Source organism: Saccharomyces eubayanus, chromosome XI, assembly GCF_001298625.1.
Source record: "Saccharomyces eubayanus strain FM1318 chromosome XI, whole genome shotgun sequence".
NCBI lineage: Eukaryota > Fungi > Ascomycota > Saccharomycetes > Saccharomycetales > Saccharomycetaceae > Saccharomyces > Saccharomyces eubayanus.
Window position 1 is genome coordinate 608,014 of NC_030970.1, and position 18,082 is coordinate 626,095.

An 18,082-nucleotide genomic window follows, 5' to 3' on the forward strand; every position below is an offset into this window, starting at 1 on the left:
AATATGCGGCGATATGTCAAAAGGAAGATTCAGAAGATCATTTCTGATCTCAAGAGAACCGTAGTGACACTGGGAATGCAAATACCTCTTCTAAATTGCGCTTATATCACGTTTATTTTTTAACCGATATATTCATGAAGGTAAAATTAGGCTTTACTGAGCTGTTCCGGTATTTGCTAATTTTGAAGGGGAGGAAAAGCAGGTCTTCGCGAAGACTTCGGCAATATCATAATTTCTCTAAATTCAAAGCAATGAATATATGTAAAAAGCACACTTTATAATAGAGCGCAAATGTGGAACAAGAAGACAGATAGAGAGGACACAGAAATCAATGAAAAGCAAACGAGAAATGCCACTAGACCATACATTGTAAGTTGAACAAGTTTTTGAGGGAAGGACCTGGCAAGGTATACTTTACTAACTATGGAATGTTTCAAAACATCAGAGAACTGAAAATACCGTTCGAAACAGAAAAGCAGGCTAGTATAGCCACTAAAGTGCTTTCTCCAGACCCAATTCTGAAACCACAGGATTTCCAAGCAGACTACAGCTCCGAAAACAATGTCATGCTTGCCCGGTTCAGAAGCATCGACGATAGGGTGCTACGGGTGGGCGTTAGCAGTGTTATTGACAGCATCAAGACCATTATAGAGACCATGGATGAACTGTCTTAGATAGACAGGGGGAGCCATGCTCGCATATGTATGTTTATAGACAGCCGGTGATATAGTGTAATTTAGGTAGTTTAGTAGCATTCAACATAGAGGCCGAGCGAGGTCTAATTGCCAATTCTGATAGGCCTTTCGTGCAGAACTGAAGTGTTCTTCTGGGTGACCAAAAGAAGCAGACGAGGTCTTATTCGCTTTCAATTGGCTGGGTAACACAGAAAGTTTTGTTAGGAAAGGGTGACGGCGCTTGGCGTTTTTTTTGATAGTAAAAGTCATTTTAGGCTCTTGGAGTAAGAGATAAGAGAGGTAGAGTAAACACCTCATTAGCACGTCATAAACTTTTTAGATCAACCTATAGAGATTCTGTGTTGGCTTGTCTTTTACAGCTATTGAGTTTCCGATTTTTTGTTAGTTTTTTTTTGCCTAAAATTATAGGAACGATTGTTTTCTTTTCGGTTCCCTTTTTTACTGGTTCATATTGATTAGAACACTATCGGTCAACAAACAGGCCCAGAATTGTAGGCGCGTGTAACTCACGATATAATTAAGTGGGAAGCTACACACATCATTACAGCATGCCTGAGATCTCCGTTCAAAATCCGCTAAGGCTCTCTGAAAACGGGAATGCTCGTTCCATGTTTCTGTCTGCATCACAACCACAACGTCCATCAACTACTTCATCCTTCCCTATGTCTGTGCAAAATGCTGCTAGGCTGGACTTGTCGAGTTTCCAGGTACTGAATTCATCTGTTAAAAGACAGAATTCAAATTCAGTGAATGAAGATATAAATAGCAGTAAGAGACGAATAAGTAGATCCAATTTTTTAGATATCGAATACAACAATAACGCTAGCTCCCAATCAGAAAAGACCACAATCTGTCACTCAAGGCCAAACCCTTCCGTCAGGTATTTGGGCAGTCCAAAAAGGGCCTTGCAGAGAGAAAATTCTGTCGAAGTTACGCGATCCTCCCCTTTGGTATCGAAGCCCGCTAGTCATACTGGAAAACATATTGCATACGACAAATATACCACAGGAATTCCGGTCAAATCACCGAACATTTCAAGTAGCAACAGCTTACTCAACATGTCAAAAAGTTCATTAGCCTATGTGGATGCAGAACCAGACGGACCGTCATGTAATGAAATTATTGAGAATTTCCAGCACAAAAAAACCGAAAGCGATGACATTCATGACGATGATGGCGATGACGACGCAGATCCTAATGACTTAAGTAATAGTGAAAACAACAACAACTATAATAATAATAATATTAATAATAATAACAACAATAATAATAACAACAATACTAACAATAATAATATTAATAATAATGACGATGATGATAATAACGAACGGGAAGAAAGCAACGTGTACAGGCCCGCAAATAACAAAAAATCAAGCATCGCTTTAATCCAAAAACTACAAGAACTATACAAAGTCATAGTCAAGCAAGAAATTGAGTTACAAGAGCGGTGTTCCCAACTGACGAATTCTCAAACCACTGAATTGAAGAGTCTATGGACTATCTACAGGATTAATACCGAACTGGTTAACAATTACGTTACGTTTATCACCACCGCCTTATTGCCGTCCCAACCACCTCATGATTTAGTTATTGGCCAAGAGATCGTCGAAATATATAGAATTGAAAGAAGACTATGGGTATATGGTACAATAACCTTTTTAGACGTTCTTAAAAACTTCTCCAATTTCATGGACCCTGAAGTTTGCTGCCAATTTATTACTCATGTTTTTGTTTCATTATCGACCATGATCTCTGATATACCATCCAAATATTCAATCACCTGGTTACAAAGATTAGGCGATTTATCAAGAATGGCTATAGCGTTATATCCCTCAAGTTTCATTGATTGGAAGTTAAGTGCGGAGCATTGGTACACTGAGGCAATGAAATACATTTATAACCATGGTAAGCTTTATTATCATATGTCTACAGTTCAGCAAAACACCTTGGAAGCAWTTGTGAATTTGGGGAAAAGTGTTTTTTGCCAGGAAACGTTTACACCATCTCCGCAGTATATGCAATTGGTCATCGATAATATTTATCAAAGAGCGTTTGTCGAAAGAAATAATGGCAACCTTAGAAACTCGTTATTGATTGAATATTTGAAACATAGCGAAGCCATGCTATTGCCCAGTTTTTTAGAGAGTCCGGACTTGCAAAATGTTGTGTTGACCTATTTTGTTGAGAAATTTGGTATAGATGCAAATGGTTGCAATATATTCAACCCAGAGGATATGTTTATTCAAAATCCTGACTTCTTCAAATACTTTTTCAGACATGCTCCATCTTTTGCACAATCTCATATTTTACAAATTGTTGGATTCGGAGAACCAAAGAATCCATTTGCCATTCTGTTCGAGTTACCCAAATACTTGAAGGAGAGAAAGGACAAGAAGGAGCGTAAAAAGTCTTCTAATAATGATTCTTCAATAACGGAAAGCACAACAAGTAACAGCAGAAATTACAATGATGATAATGATGAAATAATGAGTTCCACCACATCCATATCTGAGCGTGATTTTCTCATGGAGTTTTTCAATGATATTGACACTTTACGACGTCCAATAGTCTCTTCCATGTTAACAAATGAGGCTTGGTTGGAGTCTTTAAAGTTTTTGAACATGACTTCATTAAAGTGCGGTATGATAGTGCTTAGGAAGTTTCTTCATGGCCCTCTAGGTATCGCATTACCTCATTTTCTACCATGGATTTACTTTATTATTTCAATTTGCTTGAAAAGCGGCCAATTGAGTGATCCAATTAGCAAAGAGTTTTGGATACTCATCGTCAAGAGAATATTCCCCTGGGACACAATGGTTACTTTTATGAATATTCTAATAGCATGCTTGTTGGACAATGAAACGTCCAATCCAATTATTGGAAGCTTGTGCAGTGAATACAATGATTTAAATTTGGCTGAACTATTAGAATTTTTTAATGAGAAGGAAGAACTACCTGAAATTTGGCGTTGCTGGGGTACATTATGGTTTGACACCATCTGCCAAAAGAACACAAAGACAATCAGTAGTGACGATGATTTTGAGGAGGTAGGTATCAAAGATTACATGGCATTAGATTCGCCAACTGATGGGATAATATTTGATGTGAATGACGAAAATGGTGAGAAATTTTGGAAAAGGGCATGTAGAACTATTTTTCTTTTCAAAGAGCTATCGAGAAGTTTCAAAATAGGAGTAGTAATCAACAATGAATCGTCGATCAACCGTTCATCAATGCCAAGCAAGAATGTACTAGGAGATTTATCATTCAAACTCGAACCATTGAGTACCCTAGGAAGTAGTCTTCCAACGCTGGAAGGTATTGTTGACGTCTTTGAAGCAAGAAGCGAGAACAATGTTGATTTGCACGCTGTGCCAGAACTTAGTGTCATTAAGGGCGGAAGTATTTTCAACTATACTGGCTACAAAAAGCTTTGTCCTGATTACACATGTTTCGATAAAAACGGGGAATTTTTAAGTGCCTCTCTCTATACCTCTTGGTATGTTCCTAACGGCAGTAACAATTCGGAGACTAACGTAATTAGTAGCTGCGAAAAGGAAAGCGAGGACCTGTTCTTGAAGTGTTTGATGTCAGATGACCAGGAAATCGACTTGAAAATCACATACTTCGTCTTTGATGCGACATCATGGTTGAGGCACTCAGCACGTATATTCAAGTTAGCACAAAATAGGCTATTGAAATTTGCTATCTGCTTAACAACATTCCAAGAATTAAGATTCCTACGGAAGTCAAAGGACGAAAACGTCATGGAAGCAGCCACAAGGGGTATCATAACCATTAGACAACTTTACTACGAGAACAAGGTACTACCTTTAAGGTTCACGGGTAATGTCGCAACGCATATCGAGGAGAACTTAGAGTTCGAAGAGCAGATAACATGGAGAACACATGTCGATGAGTTTGTCATCGAATCCATAATGAAAGCACAAGAAAAGCTGGAGAACGCAAACCAACCGCACGCTTCCACTTATCGTTTCAATTATGTGATCTTGATATCGGATGACGATACCATGAAGAAAAAAGCACAAGAAAAAAAAATAAAAACGTTAAGCACGAGATTTGTGTTTTCTTTATGCACAAAACTTGGCGAGCAGCGCCGCTTATGCACAGACTGACTTTGCACGAAACTGTGTAACAGCTACAGTCATAATAATAATAAATTTTTAATATACTTTCTATACGCATATAATCAACTGATGTTTACAATTTTACTCGCGTTTTCGTTCAAACAAGCCTCTGTCGGAACAAATCGGAACCCCCACACTTTCGTCGGAACAGGTCGGCATCACAACGGGTGAATGGAGATCTGACTTCCCCGATTCGGCAACTGGCCTTTTCTTTTTTTTGTGTAACAATAGAAAAAGCAGTGCTTCCTTTCGTCCGGCACGGCTGTGCCGAACATATCGGCAAAGCTCCGGGTATATGAGCTATGCAAGGCAAATGTGCTGGCTGGACGAACAAGCGGCAGGTTGTTATAGCATTATGGGCAGGCGGATAAAGGGCCCAAACAAGAGAGCAGCTTTCAGACGCGTCTGGTTGGGCAAGCCGTCAATTTTTGTGCATTAAGTAATCCCTAACTGAGGGATTGTAGTTTTAAACAGATTGTAGAAGACCACAAAAAAAAAAAGGTATATAAGGACAACAAAGTCGCGGTAAATTGTAATGAAGTTCTTGTACTTGTATCCATTATTGGTTTATTACTTGTTTTCTTCTACATGATAATAATATCAAACACTCAACGAACAACAATTTCAAGGGATCCGTCTACCGATTTCTCTTTTTCAGTTTTAATAATAACCATATTCTTTTAACTCAAAAAATAAAAAATATTCAAAATTTACTCAACCAATAATTTCATAAAAAAGCAAATATGTCTCCATCTAAAATGAATGCTGTAGCAGGAACTACTTCAGAAGTCGAACAAAAAATCAGGAAAGAATTGGCGCTTAGTGATGAAGTTACCACTATCAGACGTAACGCTCCAGCTGCTGTCTTGTATGAGGACGGTTTGAAAGAAAACAAGACCGTAATCTCATCAAGTGGTGCACTGATTGCTTACTCCGGTGTGAAGACCGGTAGGTCTCCAAAGGACAAGCGTATCGTCGAAGAACCCACGTCAAAAGACGAAATCTGGTGGGGTCCCGTCAATAAGCCTTGTTCTGARAGAACCTGGTCTATCAACCGTGAAAGAGCAGCTGACTATTTGAGAACAAGAGATCATATCTACATAGTTGATGCCTTTGCTGGCTGGGATCCAAAATACAGAATTAAAGTTCGTGTTGTTTGTGCAAGAGCTTACCACGCTTTATTTATGACAAATATGCTGATCAGACCTACTGAAGAAGAATTGGCTCATTTCGGTGAACCTGATTTCACCGTTTGGAATGCTGGCCAATTCCCAGCTAACTTACACACTCAAGATATGTCTTCCAAAAGTACCATAGAAATTAACTTCAAGGCAATGGAAATGATCATTTTAGGTACTGAATATGCGGGTGAAATGAAAAAAGGTATTTTCACTGTGATGTTTTATTTGATGCCTGTACACCATAATATTTTGACTTTACACTCTTCCGCAAACCAAGGTATCCAAAACGGCGACGTCACTTTATTCTTTGGTTTGAGTGGTACTGGTAAAACCACTCTATCTGCAGACCCACATAGATTATTGATTGGTGACGATGAGCACTGCTGGTCTGATAATGGTGTCTTCAATATTGAGGGTGGTTGCTATGCCAAATGTATTAACCTATCTGCTGAAAAGGAGCCTGAAATTTTCGATGCTATTAGATTCGGTGCCGTATTGGAAAATGTTAAGTACGATGAGAAATCTCATGTTGTTGACTACGATGATTCATCAATTACTGAAAATACTAGATGTGCGTACCCAATTGATTATATTCCAAGTGCTAAGATTCCATGTTTGGCCGATTCCCATCCAAAAAACATCATCCTATTAACTTGTGACGCTTCTGGTGTTTTACCTCCCGTTTCTAAACTGACTCCTGAACAAGTCATGTATCATTTCATTTCTGGTTACACCTCTAAAATGGCAGGAACTGAGCAAGGTGTCACTGAACCTGAACCAACATTTTCTTCCTGTTTCGGTCAACCCTTCTTAGCTTTGCACCCTATCAGATACGCTACCATGCTAGCCACCAAGATGTCTCAACACAAAGCTAATGCCTACTTAATTAACACCGGCTGGACTGGTTCCTCTTATGTTTCTGGAGGTAGTCGTTGTGCATTAAAATACACAAGAGCAATCCTAGATTCCATTCATAATGGTTCGCTAGCTAAGGAGTCATACGAATCTTTACCAATTTTTAATCTCCAAGTTCCTACCAAGGTCAAAGGTGTTCCGGCTGAACTTTTGAATCCAGCTAAAAATTGGTCTCAAGGTGAAGCTAAATATAAAGGCGCCGTTACCAACTTGGCCAATTTGTTCGTTGAAAACTTTAAAATTTATCAAGACAGAGCTACTCCAGATGTATTAGCCGCTGGTCCTCAATTTTGAGTTATTATTGAAGCCTACCGACGTCAATAACAAACTAATGCAATGATATTTCAAATAATATTCAGTTTCTTTAAATCTTTATTTTTTCCCTGTTATTAAGTTTTTGAAAATCAGATTCTGACGAGTTAAGTATTATTATAAATATTAAACTAAAATATATATATATATATATATATATTTATAGTTATCTATGTGATTTAACAGTCTTATATATATCCACACACATAAACACAATTCAAGAGTATAATGTGGTTAACAACATTCTTCCTTATAATCTTCTTCATCAACTCTTTCATAAAATAAGACATATACTTCGCTACTAGAAATCTCTGCCCTGCCAGTTTCAAAGTCATCACGATCCTTATTGTGTTGTTTAATAACATCATCATCAAACGTGACCCAAATCTGTCTATTTAGCCCAATTTCATGGCTTTTTTCTTTATTTACTACAGAAGTATAATGTCCATTGACAAGATTTCCGGAATGGTTTACTATTGCGTACAGCTTATACCGAACGACCGCATTGTTTTTCAGAATAATATTCAATATCAGTGGATAAGTTATTACCGTGTTATTTTTTTTCGTTAAATCATAATAAAATCTTGATAAATGGATGACTAGTATTGGAGGCAAAACAATRAAATCCAAACTCTTTACAGTGGTCAGCTTTTTAGATTTCCACTTTTTGGAGTTATCTGTCGCATCATCTTTTTTATGATGGTGATGATGGTGATGATGACGATGATGGGGGGATTTGGATCTTGATCTGGAGTGCAAATTGAATAGTATTGATCTTTTCTTCTGGCTGAGATTTTCATCCGTTTTCGACTTGCAATCAGTAGTTCTACACTTGGGACAGTCCCAAGCATTGTCACCAGACAATTCTTCATCGCTTGAAAACAAGTTTATACAATCCTCCAATTTTATTTTTTTGGATTTACTTGTAAAACTATACAAAGAGGGTTTTGGAATTGCAAGTGACAGAACATAAAAGGTAGAATAGCTGTGGGAGGAGTTGCCACAGCGTTGACATTTTAGTATATTTTCCATCTGTCCCTGGAATATATAATCGATTGGAGATAATCCGTCTGAAAGAACAGTTTCTTCATACCATTTTTGATATTTGGATGGGTTGACTTGCAAAGCAGTCGCATCATAAAAAATTAGATCAGAATAATACTTAGTCACATTTTCATTTGACAGCTCTTCATGAATCCGTGCCAGAATGATCATCAAAAATTCTTGCGTGTCCTGTTGATCATCTGGGATGTTCAAGTCAGGCCTTAACTTTTTACACACCTTTAAAAAGCCATTAGGTATAATTGCCCTTCCACCACTCAGGTACATTTTCTTAAATAGAACGTAAATGGAGTGGGACAGTTGGAATCCTTTTGGGTATTTTTCATTCTCCAGAAAGAGTTTATATTTCTTAGTTAGAAACAAATCGCGAAATAAAGTGGTGCCAAACAGACACTGTACCATGCTATTAATATAGCATGTGTTGCATGGATTTCGCAAGCCAGTTATGGATAATTCAGACAGTAGGTTATCTGGATTTTCGATCACCGGCAACTTAAAAGTTTGAGAGGTGGAAGCGATTACGGTTTCTTCTTCTTCCTGCTCTTTTGACTTTAATGTAGAAGAGGAATTCTGGCTAGGCTCCTCAAACTGTAACAAAGCCTCTAAGGAGTTCCCAGTGGAAGCTGCTGCTGGACTAGAGAGAGTTTTGAATAAAGAGTCCTTTTCAGTATCTAACCTTAAGTACGAGGTCATAGATAAGGGCCCTGTACTTGTACTATCTCTACCTTCTATATCGGTTTCTTGTTCAAGCTCATTACTTGATTTCAATTCATTTTCCTTTTTAGCCAAGTCCTTCACCAAGGTATTATTTATTGGCCTTGACGTTTCTATAGGCATTTCCCGTATCGGAACGTCGAGTTGGTTATGTATCGATAAAGAAGCCATGTGAACGGGGAGCGGTCGTAGGGGCAAAGAGTAAGCTCTTTTTCTTTGCATGGTCCTGGAAATTCGTTTTGAGTCAGATAAACATTGATCAACAATTATAGCACTTTCGTCCTTCACCAATTTTAGGACATAGGTCATTCCCTGTTCTTCTTGGTACTTATTTTTCAACTTTGCGTAACTGCTATAAACATTGTTTCTTGCCTGAAATTGTAACGACTGCGGAATAATAAGATACAGGTAGTAGCCACCAACAATGAAGGCTGTTAGTGCATCTTTCTCTAGGTTGTTTTTCAAGTCCCTTACGTAGATGTCAAACAGATAAGCGGCATGTTCCAACAATTTTTTTAGTTTCTTTAGACGCAACTGCGAATAAAAGCATTTGATATCAACTTCGTATACTTCACGAATTAGACTTAAAATCTCATTTGGGTTTAGAAACATTATCTTCAACAAAACCTAGCTTTCACCACAAGAAAAAGAAGAATGCGTTGATATTAGAGCAAAAATGGACCAGCAAAGGAGCTTGAAAGGCAGAAATCAACAACAGTAATGCCCTGGTAGTCCAGATCACCAGGATGATTACTTAATACTGGATCTGGAATAGCTTTAATCACTTTCTCGAAGAAATGTAAAACCCTTTTTTTGCACTCCGGAAAAACTCTAAAAGATGTGGGGAATCATGTTTAACGACGTATGCCGGAGAAACTGCATTTTTTTCTTTTTTTCTTTTTTTTGTCCGAACAATGCGATGAGCCAGACGAAAAATAATAAAAAAATAAATGAGTAATAAATTGTGCTAAATAGTGAGAAAAAAGGGCCAAGTTGTACAACAAAGCCTCAGATAACTATAGAGTATACATAATTGATTACCTATTTACAGGGATAACAGAAAATCGCTTAATCGGTTTACTTTAGACAGTAAGTATTCATTATTCGTGCTTAATTATTCCCTTTCTGTTTACTAGCTTTGCACATTGCACACTTCTCTGCAATCATTCCATTCCTCAGCGGGAAAAATAGAGGTTAATTTTGTATACTACCTTTGTTTAATATATTACCCAATTCTGTTACCAACGATTTATCTGCTATTGATATTATGTCGAATACGAGTGCTAAAGATATACGGAAAAATAAGCCAAAAAGGGGAACCGGCTTCGATTTACTCGAAGTTACTGAGTCATTGGGCTACCAGACTCACAGAAAAAACGGGAGAAACTCATGGTCAAAAGACGATGATAATATGCTACGATCACTGGTTAATGAATCCGCAAAGGAGCTGGGCTACGAAAATGGGCTTGAAGACGTTAAAACAATTCAACAATCAAACCATCTTTCTAAATGTATAGCTTGGGATGTTTTGGCAACACGCTTTAAACACACAGTTAGGACTTCCAAGGATGTAAGAAAACGTTGGACAGGGTCTCTCGATCCAAACTTGAAGAAAGGTAAATGGACCCAAGAAGAGGATGACCAGCTTTTAAAAGCTTATGAAGAACATGGACCTCACTGGCTGAGTATTTCCATGGATATTCCCGGAAGAACAGAAGACCAATGCGCCAAAAGATATATTGAAGTCCTAGGGCCTGGAAGTAAGGGAAGACTGAGAGAATGGACTCTGGGAGAAGATTTAAGTCTAATAAGTAAAGTGAAGGCGTATGGTACGAAATGGAGAAAAATATCGTCAGAAATGGAATTCAGGCCAAGTTTAACGTGTAGAAATAGATGGAGAAAGATTATTACCATGGTGGTACGAGGGCAAGCATCGGAGGTGATAACTAAGGCTATAAAAGAAAATAAGAACATAGATATGACAGATGGTAAGCTCCGACAACAACCTATCATGGATGCGGATATACGATCCGATTTCAGGTCAAATACAGAAGAAAATTTGCAAGCATCTCGAGAGAATAAAGCTTCATTGATAAAGCAGGATATATTAACTATCAAAGATAACGAATCAAGTAAATTACCAAAATTAAAGGATAGTAACGATGCAGATAGTTTGAGCGACAGCAAGCAACAACTGTTGCCGCCATTAAAAGACATTTCTGTACCTCCGCCAATAAGAATGATGCAAGTTAGCCAGCCACATACAAGCAGTAGTAGAAATAAGATCCCTCTACCTGTTGAAGATCTTTCTTCAATCAATAAGCATAGCCCTGGCGGAATTCCCGATAGTCCCCAAGCAACTCTTCCACCAACATTTAACCCAGCATCCCTCGATGAGCATATGATGAATAACACTGGCATTACAGATCCTCTAAAACAAAATGATTCTACCTTGAGAACAAGAGAACCAAATTCCTCTAGCACCCAATGGAAGTTCACTTTGAAAGATGGACAAGGTTTATCAATATCGAATGGAACTATCGACAGTACGAGGTTAGTAAAGGAACTAGTTGATCAAGCTAAGAAGTACTCTTTGAAAATATCGATACATCAGCATATTCATAACCACTATGTCACACCCACAGACAATACTGCTAGTAATAACAATAGTGTGCCGAACACTGCAAATGTTAATGGAAATTCTTTACTAATTGACAATTTCCCACATATGGGTAGACAATTGGGAAATGGCCTTTCAGGGTTGAGTTCAACCAATGATACCTTTAGCCCAGAATACCGAACCTCTCTTGATAATATGGATAATGATTTTTTATCTAGAACACCGAATTATAATGCATTCAGTTTGGAACCAACCTCGCACAACTCCACTGATAACACTAATGAACTTGGATCGCAAAGCAATAGAGGGACAGACAGCCCATCCGTGTTTTATCCTCAGGCAAGAGCATTGATGCCAACCAACTCAAACGTTACTAACAATGAAATCAATCCAGGAAATGTCAGTACTAATAGTATGTCTCCTAATTTTAATGGAAGAAACGGTACAGCACCAAGCTCTACAGCATCTTATACAACCAGTGGTTCGGAAATACCACCAGATGTGGGACCGAACAGAATAACACATTTTAATTATTTACCTCCAACGATACGACCTCATTTGGGCTCATCAGATGCGACAAGAGGTGCTGACTTGAATAAATTACTCAATCCATCCCCAAATTCAGTAAGAAGCAATGGAAGTAAAAGCAACCAGAAAGAGAAAAAAAAGAGCGAGCCGCCCGGTCACCATTCTTCTTCCTCTCTGACGACCAACAAATTTAACCGTATTGATCAGTCCGAGATTTCAAGAACAACATCAAGATCCGATACTCCGTTAAGAGACGAAGATGGTTTGGATTTTTGGGAAACTTTGAGATCTTTAGCCACTACGAACCCACAGCCTCCAGTTGAGAAGCCTACTGAAGGTAACGAAACCACATCCCATGTAGTACACCAGGGCATCGTAGCACATACAGGGGAAAGCGGTTTAGGTTCCAACAGTGAGGGATACGATTTTTTTAATGAATTACTGGATAAGAAGGCTGATACATTACATAACGAAGCTAAGCAGCAAAAAGACCTTGATATGACGTCTGGTGGCTCTACCGATAATGGGTCCGTTTTGCCATTGAATCCAAGCTGAGAAACCGAAGAAGCCAAATTCAAGTACTAAACTTTCAATTTCTGTAACAAGCATTAGTGTATATTATACATAACATAAGATGGATAATATTCTCAAAAAATATCTACTTCAATGTATCATCCCGCGTTAATTTTCCACCTTCGATGTAGGTTGACGTACATATCTTTTACATGTTGAACCATAATAAGCCACCACTACTAAGGTCTTACTTCACGAGTAACATAAAATTAAATGTGGTGCCATAGAACACGTGGTTTTGTCTAATAACTTGCTCGAATAACTTAACAATCCTTTTTGCCTTGATTTTCTGAATGAGCAGTAGAAGCAACACGTTCGCTCATGTAAACCGTAATGTTTGGCCTGCCTTAATAAAACAAAGGACGTTTGGCCAAGTATACAATGATGCACAAGAAAAAAAAGAATACTATGAATCATGAAAATTATGTCTTGATTAACTTTTCTTGAAAGTATAGAAGAATGATTAAAACTTGTTATTCCCCACAAAAAAAGAGGTTAGTTTTTTTGGTTGAGTTATTGTTACTTTGAATGTTTGAAATATTTGGCCGTTTTTTAAGTATAATATAATGTTAAATATACCGACGATACTATTTAGGCCTTAAGCTTTCTATGAATTCTCTTTTGCTCTGTGAATAGTTAGTAAATTCATTTTCGTATTGATCTTCCTCAGCAATTTCCCCAATGTTGCTCATGTCGTAATTATTCTGCAGTTTATACAAGTCCCCATTGTCTTTGTCCGTTGTGACTACCTTGTCGTCATTAACTGAACGACAATCATCTGACTCTTCATTATTTTTGTCGAACGTGCTTGGTAATTGTGACAAAGCTCCACTTTTGGGCGTCGCAAATACATCCTCTAGTGCATCCACTTTGTTTACAGATGTTATGGAGGAATCCCTTGTATGAAACGATGCATTCGATATATTGCCATTCAAATTCGAGGATGAAGCTCTTCTTGGGTAATACGAACCAAAGTCCTGGTTTTGTAAATTTTTTATTAGATTCTCATTACTAGATTGGCGAGCATTATTTTTAAGTTCTACCACTGAAGGTTTGTTTTGGACATTATTGATATTAGCGTTATCACTCGAAGGGTCTGAAAAAAAATTCGCTCCTTCATCAGCAATAACAGGGACCATCTGATCATAAACACTGATTTGTCTTTTCGTTATGTGCTGTTGGGAGGATGACAGTGAGACATTGGAACTGTTGTTCATACTCGGTAAATCCACGATAGATTTCTGCTTGGCTTTATTATTGTAGTTATTACTTCGTACTTGCAGTAAATTTATTTTTCTACGATATGCTGGAACATAGTATTTACTGTTTTTTTTGGCCAGCGGGTGCTCTAGTTCTTGTGATTTACCATCGTTTTTCTCTTCTGGATGAGCAGATCCTTCTGATGAACCCGATGTGTGATCAGGATTTTTCAACTCCGCACTGGTTAATCCTGCATCGTCTTTACTGTCTCGTAAGGGTCCAAAATTGTCAAAGGATACAAAACCACTTTCATCGTATATTGCTCTCTCCAATTCTTTATCGTTCTTCTCTTCCTCCTTATATCTTTTTTGTAGGTTAAACCAAAACACTACTGCTACTATAATACCCACACCAATGGGTATACCCACCGCACAACCGACTGCGACAGACGTAGTATTCGCCATCTCTTTTTCAATATCTTAGCTATGATGAGTTCCCAAATTGAAAAAAAAATAATATCCCTGATAAATAACACAAAATTAAAAGGCTAGATCTAGTTGAAGATTAAAGTAACAGACCAAACTTTGTTCCTCCCTTTAATATCCTTACTCAAACCGTATCTCGTAGAACAAAATATCCAATATGCGAATGTTTTTAATTGTCCTCAACATGCAAGTGGCCTTCAGTCACAAATAATCAGTCTATGCTTTCTGTTAAAAAAGACAGATAGCGAGCGAGCGAACGGTAGAAATGATTCTGGTGTAGTAAGAAATAGTAAATTAGTAGTGCCTGACAGAAAAACTACAAGCGGTTGAAAAGGATTTCTTTGCTAGCCTTCTTGAGCACTTTCTGTTTTTATTTCGAGGATCAATACTTTTCTCTAAGTTTTATTACTATCGGCCTCGAAAAAATTGTCGCGAGAATTTTACTTTTGTAACCCGGATAAATCATGATTCCATAATAATCCAGAAGGGAAAGAATAGTCGCTATAATATGTTGTTACAAACCGCAGAGGTGGTTGTTCAAAAATTTCGAAAGAATGTTTAGAGTCAACTCTAAATTCGTGGTCATTGATGGGTGGCTAGTGGACGTTGTAGAGCGAAAACCGGTCAATTTCAGGAGCCCTGAGATAAGGTTGCTAATACCGAATGATGATGACTATGAGAAATTATTAAAGCAAGACTTGGTGGATTGGACAGAATTAAAGAAGGATGCCCAGTCCATTCTTGTAGGGGTGGATTCAGTGGAGTTATTTAAGCATATAAAATTAAGCTTGCAAGAGTTTTTTCTCCTAGACGATGGGAAAGTAGTCCTGAAGAGGATTCGGAGCAAATCGCATTACAAAGTGATCAAGAAGTTTGCTCAGAGATGCTGCAGGTTATTTTTGCCAAAATGGGGTACGATATATATCTATCCGATGATACAAGATGACCGGGTCCGGCCAGATGGAGTTCTTCAGTTTTCTTTAGATGTTCAGCCCAGTTTAGAATACCCGCTAATCGACATAAACGTCAACAACCAGTACATTATAATCGAGGGCTTCCTAATATACTTAAATGAAAGGAGACTCTGTAAGTGGAACGATAACAACTTGAGGGATTGGATAGGTCTAAAAACATGGACTTATTTGAGAAGGCTTTACAATCCAATAAGCCTCGACATAGTTTACAACTTGAACTCGAACTATTATTTTGTGAAAGATGATCAGTTCTTTCAAATCATGGGGAAAAGGGCCTTCGTAAGGTTCTCCAATGTGGTGGGAAACGACACGCGCGATAAAGTCCCGTTCTATGTTTGTGTTCGAACAACTACCACGAAAGCTACACATATTGCTTATATTGTAACAGATGTAACACAAATTTCCTTCAATGATAAAAAAGATGGTCTAAAATTCATCGTCAGAGAACGGCCAATCATGGAAGATGTATATTCTGACGTGAACATTTCAGAATTGGAAAACCAGCTTTTTATTGAAGTGAAGGTTGTCGAAAATGGTTTCTCAACTTACATTCTTCAATTAGAAAACCAGCTCATGAAATTTATTAATGAAGAGGAGAAAACTAATTACAGGGTCGGCATGATATCTGGTGAAGTTCTAGATCAGATTCGCGACTTTCCTGTATCGAAATTTACTATGTCATTAATTGCCGCAGGTGAAGACAGAAAATATATCGAACTACTTCAAGAACTAGCAAGGAGGTTAGAAAAAATATGCATGGGAAAGACGTTACGCTCATTGGAGGAGATAAGAGAAAAGTTTGATCAAAAGTCTGGTATGCAAATTGGACTCGAAATGGAGTATTACCAAAGCACTGAAGAATGTAAAAGAAACCTCGAAGTTATCAAAGACGACGTCATGCCCATGTTAGTGAAGCGGCTAGGCAGTAGATCGGTACATGAGTATGGCTTGGTAAGAGAAGAGTATATTTCACCCCGGTTTTTAGCAGCAGATGGATTTTTGATCGATTTGGCAGAAGAGAAGCCAATAAATCCAAAAGATCCACGTCTGTTAACGCTGCTAAAAGATTTTCAGCGTGATAGTATTGCCCGACTCAGTTTGATTGATTGGGATGATTTCAAAAAGTCCCAAAGTCCAATTCCATTACGAGCTCGAACGTTGTTTAAACATTGCAGGAAACTAAATAAAATTTTTACACAAGATGCGGACTTTAAATTAAATTTGCCGCCCTCAGAAGTAAACTTGACGGATGCACAGATAACGATATCATATCCCTGCATTCCCATATTTTTGGAGGACAAAAACGTTCGGTACCTGTATGAAGACAGCTTTATTCCTGGGAGTAGAACCGCTACAACACCTTCATCTGCAACGTTTCAATTAAATTGCGAATGGAAGAACCGTTTACAGAATGACACCGAATTACAACTGCAAGAAGGCGTTAAGCGTATGCGACTTTTAACATCTTACGAAGAATTAAGATCGAAATACATATCTGCTTTTGAGAAACTACGCGCTGATGATTACATCGACTAAATTGTTGTTAAAATATGACTCGCGGATAAACTAACGATTACTCCCACTGTAGAAATACGATGATGGCCTATCAAATATTCCATCCATGTTATGGCCTGTAGTATTACTCTTTTGGTTATACTCCTAGTCAATATCTCTTGGCTTGTGAGTGAATTCCTGTTAGGTGCTCGCGAAGTTTTAGGAAGGGTGTCAATTGCAAGCTTAGAGGCTTTAAATCTGCCGTCATGACAAGTCACAGCAGGGCTCAATTCGCGAGTCAATTACTGTTATTTGGTTTTCGTTTGTTGATCATCCTAATATCTTGAATCATAATAAGGCACTAACTATAATGGAACCTGTGATAACAAGTAATATTATGATATCATAACATTAATGACGAATACAGTATTTATTAAAGGATGAATTTGCGGTATTGTCAGGACAGATCCTCATAAAGATTTTAATGAGAAATTTTCCGAATAGCTTTCACGACATTCCCTGTAACTGCAGTCATCCCTTTGAACTATAATATCCATACGAATAATCAACGATTGGCAAATATAATTTTGGTTGCTATAATTGTACACGTTTGGGTTTTGTGGTGACTCTTCGTCAATTGGTCACGAGCAGACTAGTGGATTATAGAAATAGAGCCCAGTAAAAGAACACTTTTAGTTGAAAGTATATAATCAAGATATTAATTTACAAGTATCATTGTTGGACTTTAATACCACACCACCATTTCTTGTTATGTTGTTGTTGTATACTTTTTCAGTTATCGTTATGTTTGCTGCGTGTTTTGGTAAAAAAATGTGCTTTATTTTATATGTGAGGCAATGAACTGCGTTTATGCTGATAATTAGTAGTTTAGCAAGTAGTAGTAATTTAGAATGAGCGATTCTTATAAAAGAGAGGTAAAAATACACGCTGGTTTGTTACAGGCAAACCAATGGCTCAGACATAATTCGGAGCATTGATGATAAGTTATCAGGTATAACTCATCCCCTTATATGCTATTTTCTGGTCTATTCATAGATCGTTATCCTTATTATTGAAATAGTTGGAATTTACCTACTCCAATATAAATGGTATCATATTGGGAGTGTTTGAAATCACTTACTCCAACATGATTAACATTTTATTACAGAATGTCCGACATC

The 18,082-nt window shown here is 37.7% G+C and overlaps 7 protein-coding genes across 7 annotated transcripts; 5 read left to right on the forward strand and 2 right to left on the reverse strand.

The window, feature by feature from the left end:
* Positions 1–349: 349 nt before the first annotated feature.
* Positions 350–674, forward strand: PCC1 (chromatin DNA-binding EKC/KEOPS complex subunit PCC1; the record flags this gene model as incomplete). The annotated part of the gene is made up of 2 exons (XM_018366532.1): positions 350–369; positions 446–674. The coding sequence occupies 2 exons, from the start codon at positions 350–352 to the stop codon at positions 672–674; spliced, it is 249 nt and encodes an 82-aa protein (XP_018221124.1).
* Positions 675–1,243: 569 nt separating this feature from the next.
* ESL2 (Esl2p) lies at positions 1,244–4,831 on the forward strand (the record flags this gene model as incomplete). Its single annotated transcript, XM_018366533.1, has 1 exon — positions 1,244–4,831. The coding sequence occupies one exon, from the start codon at positions 1,244–1,246 to the stop codon at positions 4,829–4,831; it is 3,588 nt and encodes a 1,195-aa protein (XP_018221125.1).
* A 755-nt stretch (positions 4,832–5,586) lies between these two features.
* On the forward strand, positions 5,587–7,233 carry PCK1 (phosphoenolpyruvate carboxykinase PCK1; the record flags this gene model as incomplete). The annotated part of the gene is made up of 1 exon (XM_018366534.1): positions 5,587–7,233. The coding sequence occupies one exon, from the start codon at positions 5,587–5,589 to the stop codon at positions 7,231–7,233; it is 1,647 nt and encodes a 548-aa protein (XP_018221126.1).
* Positions 7,234–7,485: 252 nt separating this feature from the next.
* Positions 7,486–9,639, reverse strand: UBP11 (ubiquitin-specific protease UBP11; the record flags this gene model as incomplete). Its single annotated transcript, XM_018366535.1, has 1 exon — positions 7,486–9,639. One exon carries the CDS (start codon positions 9,637–9,639, stop codon positions 7,486–7,488), a length of 2,154 nt encoding a protein of 717 aa, XP_018221127.1.
* Positions 9,640–10,294: 655 nt separating this feature from the next.
* Positions 10,295–12,730, forward strand: BAS1 (Bas1p; the record flags this gene model as incomplete). Its single annotated transcript, XM_018366536.1, has 1 exon — positions 10,295–12,730. One exon carries the CDS (start codon positions 10,295–10,297, stop codon positions 12,728–12,730), a length of 2,436 nt encoding a protein of 811 aa, XP_018221128.1.
* Positions 12,731–13,335: 605 nt separating this feature from the next.
* SKG1 (Skg1p) lies at positions 13,336–14,412 on the reverse strand (the record flags this gene model as incomplete). Its single annotated transcript, XM_018366537.1, has 1 exon — positions 13,336–14,412. The coding sequence occupies one exon, from the start codon at positions 14,410–14,412 to the stop codon at positions 13,336–13,338; it is 1,077 nt and encodes a 358-aa protein (XP_018221129.1).
* A 575-nt stretch (positions 14,413–14,987) lies between these two features.
* On the forward strand, positions 14,988–16,943 carry SIR1 (Sir1p; the record flags this gene model as incomplete). Its single annotated transcript, XM_018366538.1, has 1 exon — positions 14,988–16,943. The coding sequence occupies one exon, from the start codon at positions 14,988–14,990 to the stop codon at positions 16,941–16,943; it is 1,956 nt and encodes a 651-aa protein (XP_018221130.1).
* Between the last annotated feature and the right edge of the window lie 1,139 nt (positions 16,944–18,082).